Source organism: Salvelinus namaycush, unplaced genomic scaffold, assembly GCF_016432855.1.
Source record: "Salvelinus namaycush isolate Seneca unplaced genomic scaffold, SaNama_1.0 Scaffold689, whole genome shotgun sequence".
Classification (NCBI taxonomy): domain Eukaryota; kingdom Metazoa; phylum Chordata; class Actinopteri; order Salmoniformes; family Salmonidae; genus Salvelinus; species Salvelinus namaycush.
Genome location: NW_024061407.1, coordinates 22501 through 27259, shown reverse-complemented (window position 1 = coordinate 27259; position 4759 = coordinate 22501). Strand labels below are relative to the sequence as shown.

Below are 4759 nucleotides of genomic sequence, written 5' to 3'. Positions count from 1 at the left end.
TCCACAGAAACACAGAGATAAGGTGATCCTTCTCTACCACATCCACAGAAACATAGAGATAAGGTGATCCTTTACCACATCCACAGAAACACAGAGATAAGGTGATCCTTCTCTACCACATCCACAGAAACAAACAAGACACCCACAGGGAGTTCACGGTCAGGGACACCAATGTCCAGCACCCATGGAGCACTGGGGTTAAGTGCTTGCTCAAGGGCACAGTGACAGATTTGCCATTTTGTCAGCTCCGGCATTGGAACCATCAACCTTTTTGGGTTATTGGCCCAACGCTCTAACCTCAAGGCTATTTGTCTTTCCCAGAGTGTTGTTTTCAATGACAGACAGGCCCAGGTTGGTGTAAGTTTCTCCATACGTCCAGAAGCTCTTGAGGGGTGTCGAGAATGGTCGTGATAACAGCCATGTAGTGACAGCGGTCCTGGGCTCCTGCATACCCTTGGAAGAGGTTGTCACTCGGGGGGTCAGTAGGCCGGATGCCCAGGTGTCTCATACACAGTCCCAGATACACATCCTCTATGTAGACGGCTTTAACATGCCTGGACGCCTCCACCAGCTTCCTGGGGAGGTCTAAGGTGAAGACATAGCCCAGGCCCAGAGCGTAAGGTGGATATACCAGTTCAGGAAACACCTCCTTTGGAAGATACCATTTGGAGCTTGGGTCATGAAGGACTGCGGCACCAATTGCCACTTGTCCAGACATGTAGTTCTCCTTTGGAGAATGTAGAATCAGCATGTAAACCAGGTTGTGCACGTTGAGGAACATGTCTGAGTCGATCTTCATGGCGTAGGAGGCGTTGGGGCAGCGAGAGCTCAGCCACTCCATCATCACCATGGTCTTGATGGTCAGGTTTTTGTAGCTGTCTATGAAGTCGCTCTGCAGCAGATCCTGGTGCTCTTTGCTCTCCTGCAGCACCTTCTCCTGGAGCTGCTCTGTCTCCTCTCCACTGGACAGTCCCAGCAGGAAGAACAGACGGACCTCTTTGCCCAGTACCTGCCTCTCACTGCCCCAAGTACTGCGGACGGCCTCACGAGCGTCCCTGTTATAGGGCGCCACTGGCACCATCAGAACCAGGAAGGGGTTCTGCTCCCGGCATTTCTCTGGCTCATCCAGGATGAAGATGTACTCTGATGGGTATTCTACATGGTACGGTCCTGGGGACACATACGGAGGAGGAGTGGCCAGTACAGTGGTCAGTGTTATTGATGGCCAGTCCTGAATGGATATTGTGTCCAGGTAAACTTCTGATTCAGCTTGTGGTTCAACGTCAACATACATTGTAGGTGTGTCCTTGTTGTCTGGTGTTTCAGCTTCCATATAATATGTTGATTCATCATTAGTAGTTGGACTGATGCTCTCGGAGGACAAGTCCTCTCCTCTCGAAGGGTCTGGAGTCCTCCTGGAAGGGGGACGCCGGTAGCGGTGGTTTGGGTTGTTGGGATATTCCAGAACGGTATAGTATATGACCCTCAGCGACACCAGTACCAGGAAGATCTTGGTGCACGTCCGCCAGTGACTGATCATTACATCGGGATCTTTGTCACTAGAAAAAAACAAAATGGAGGTCAATCGTAACATACCAAAAACAAGCTCAGAGGTCTTTAACAGCAAGTTACTTTGGACTCATAGTATACCTATGTTAGTCAGTCCTCTAAGGAGATTAAATAGTCTGTTCACAGTGGAGTCAGTACTCTAAATTGATTAAATAGTCTGTTCACAGTGGAGTCAGTCCTCTAAATTGATTAAATATTCTGTTCACAGTGGAGTCAGTCCTCTAAGGAGATTAAATAGTCTGTTCACAGTAGAGTCAGTCCTCTAAGGAGATTAAATAGTCTGTTCACAGTAGAGTCAGTCCTCTAAGGAGATTAAATAGTCTGTTCACAGTGGAGTCAGTCCTCTAAATTGATTAACTAGTCTGTTCACAGTAGAGTCAGTCCTCTAAGGAGATTAAATAGTCTGTTCACAGTGGAGTCAGTCCTCTAAGTTGATTAACTAGTCTGTTCACAGTAGAGTCAGTCCTCTAAGGAGATTAAATAGTCTGTTCACAGTGGAGTCAGTCCTCTAAGTTGATTAACTAGTCTGTTCACAGTGGAGTCAGTCCTCTAAGTTGATTAACTAGTCTGTTCACAGTGGAGTCAGTCCTCTAAGGAGATTAACTAGTCTGTTCACAGTGGAGTCAGTCATCTAAAGAGATTAAATAGTCTGTTCACAGTAGAGTCAGTCTTCTAAGGAGATTAAATAGTCTGTTCACAGTGGAGTCAGTCCTCTAAGTTGATTAAAAAAACAAAACAATTATTTAACCAGGTAGGCCAGATCACCTTTATTTAACCAGGTAGACCAGATCACCTTTATGTAACCAGGTAGACCAGATCACCTTTATTTAACCAGGTAGGCCAGATCACCTTTATTTAACCAGGTAGACCAGATCACCTTTATTTAACCAGGTAGACCAGATTACCTTTATTTAACCAGGTAGGCCAGATCACCTTTATTTAACCAGGTAGGCCAGATCACCTTTATTTAACCAGGTAGGCCAGATCACCTTTATTTAACCAGGTAGACCAGATCACCTTTATGTAACCAGGTAGACCAGATCACCTTTATTTAACCAGGTAGGCCAGATCACCTTTATTTAACCAGGTAGACCAGATCACCTTTATTTAACCAGGTAAACCAGATCACCTTTATTTAACCAGGTAGACCAGATCACCTTTATTTAACCAAGTAGACCAGATCACCTTTATTTAACCAGGTAGACCAGATCACCTTTATTTAACCAGGTAGACCAGATCACCTTTATGTAACCAGGTAGACCAGATCACCTTTATTTAACCAGGTAGACCAGATCACCTTTATTTAACCAGGTAGACCAGATTACCTTTATTTAACCAGGTAGACTAGATCACCTTTATTTAACCAGGTAGACCAGATCACCTTTATTTAACCAGGTAGGCTAGTTGAGAACAAGTTCTCATTTACAACTGCGACCTGGCCAAGATAAAGCATAGCAGTGCGACACAAACAACAACACAGTTACACATGGAGTAAACAAACATACAATCAATAATACAATAGAGAAAGTCGATATACAGTGTGTGTACATGAGGTAAGATAAGGGGGGTGAGGCAATAAATTAGTCATAGTGGCGAAATATCACAGTATGGCAAATTAAACACTGGGGTGATGTGCAGAAGATGAGTGTGCAAGTAACGGTACTGGGGTACAAAGGAGCAAAATAAATAAAATAAATAACAATATGGTGATGAGGTAGTTGGATGGGCTATTTACAGATTGGCTGTGTACATGTGCAGTGATCTGTGAGCTGCTCTGACAGCTGGTGCTTAAAGTGAGGGAGATAGTGGTCTCCAGTTTCAGTGATTTTTGCAGTTCGTTCCAGTCATTGGCAGCAGAGTAAATGACATCGCCGAAGTCAAGGATTGGTAGGATAGTCAGTTTTACGAGGGTATGTTTGGCAGCATGAGTGAAGGATGCTTTGTTGTGAAATAGGAAGCCAATTCTAGATTTCATTTTGGATTGGAGATGCTTAATGTGAGTCTGGAAGGAGAGTTTACAGTCTAACCAGACACCTAGGTATTTATAGTTGTCCACATATTCTAAGTCAGAACCGTCCAGAGTAGTGATACTGGACCGGCGGGCAGGTGTGGGCAGCGATCGGTTGAAGAGCATGCATTTAGTTTTGCTTGCATTTAAGAGCAGTTGGAGGCCACGGAAGGAGAGTTGTATGGCATTGAAGCTCGTCTGGAGGTTAGTTAACACAGTGTCCAGAGAAGGGCCAGAAGTATACAGAATGGTGTCGTCGGCATAGAGGTGGATCAGAGAATCCCCAGCAGCAAGAGCGACATCATTTATGTATACAGAGAAAAGAGTCGGCCCGAGGATTGAACCCTGTGGCACCCCCATAGAGACTGCCAGAGGTCCGGACAACAGGCCCTCCGATTTGACACACTGAACTCTGTCAGAGAAGTAGTTGGTGAACCAGGCTAGGCAGTCATTTGAGAAACCAAGGCTGTTGAGTCTGCTGATAAGAATGTGGTGATTGACAGAGTCGTAAGCCTTGGCCAGGTCAATGAATACAGCTGTACAGTATTGTCTCTTATCGATGGCAGTTATGATATCGTTTAGGACCTTGAGCGTGGCTGAGGTGCACCCATGACCAGCTCGGAAACCAGATTGCATAGCGGAGAAGGTACGGTGAGATTCGATGTGGTCGGTAATCTGTTTGTTGACTTGGCTTTCGAAGACCTTAGAAAGGCAGGTTAGAATAGATATAGGTCTGTAGCAGTTTGGGTCTAGAGTGTCTCCCTTTGAAGAGGGGGATGACCGCGGCAGCTTTCCAATCTTTGGGGATTTCAGACGATACGAAAGAGAGGTTGAACAAGCTAGTAATATGGGTTGCAACAAATTCGGCGGATAATTTTAGGAAGAGAGGGTCCAGATTGTCTAGCCCTGCTGATTTGTAGGGGTCCAGATTTTGCAGCTCTTTCAGAACATCAGCTATCTGGATTTGGGTGAAGAAGAAATGGGGGAGGTTTGGGCAAGTTGCTGTGAGGGGCGCAGGGCTGTTGGCTGGGGTAGGGGTAGCCAGGTGGAAAGCATGGCCAGCCGTAGAAAAACGCTTATTAAAATTCTCAATTATCGCGGATTTATCGGTGGTGACAGTGTCGACTGCAGGAAATATTGTATCACGATATCATCTGTAGCATTTGTCTGATGCAACACCGA

The 4759-nt window shown here is 45.5% G+C and overlaps 1 protein-coding gene across 1 annotated transcript; it reads right to left on the bottom strand.

The window, feature by feature from the left end:
* Window positions 1-331: 331 nt before the first annotated feature.
* Window positions 332-1540, bottom strand: LOC120042443 (beta-1,3-galactosyltransferase 1-like). Its single transcript, XM_038987283.1, has one exon. The coding sequence runs from the start codon at window positions 1538-1540 to the stop codon at window positions 332-334; it is 1209 nt and encodes a 402-aa protein (XP_038843211.1).
* Window positions 1541-4759: the final 3219 nt, after the last annotated feature.

Coding starts and splice junctions, on each gene's coding strand:
- LOC120042443 (XM_038987283.1), bottom strand. CDS start 1,540: ATGATCAGTCACTGGCGGACGTGCACCAAGATCTTCCTGGTACTGGTG.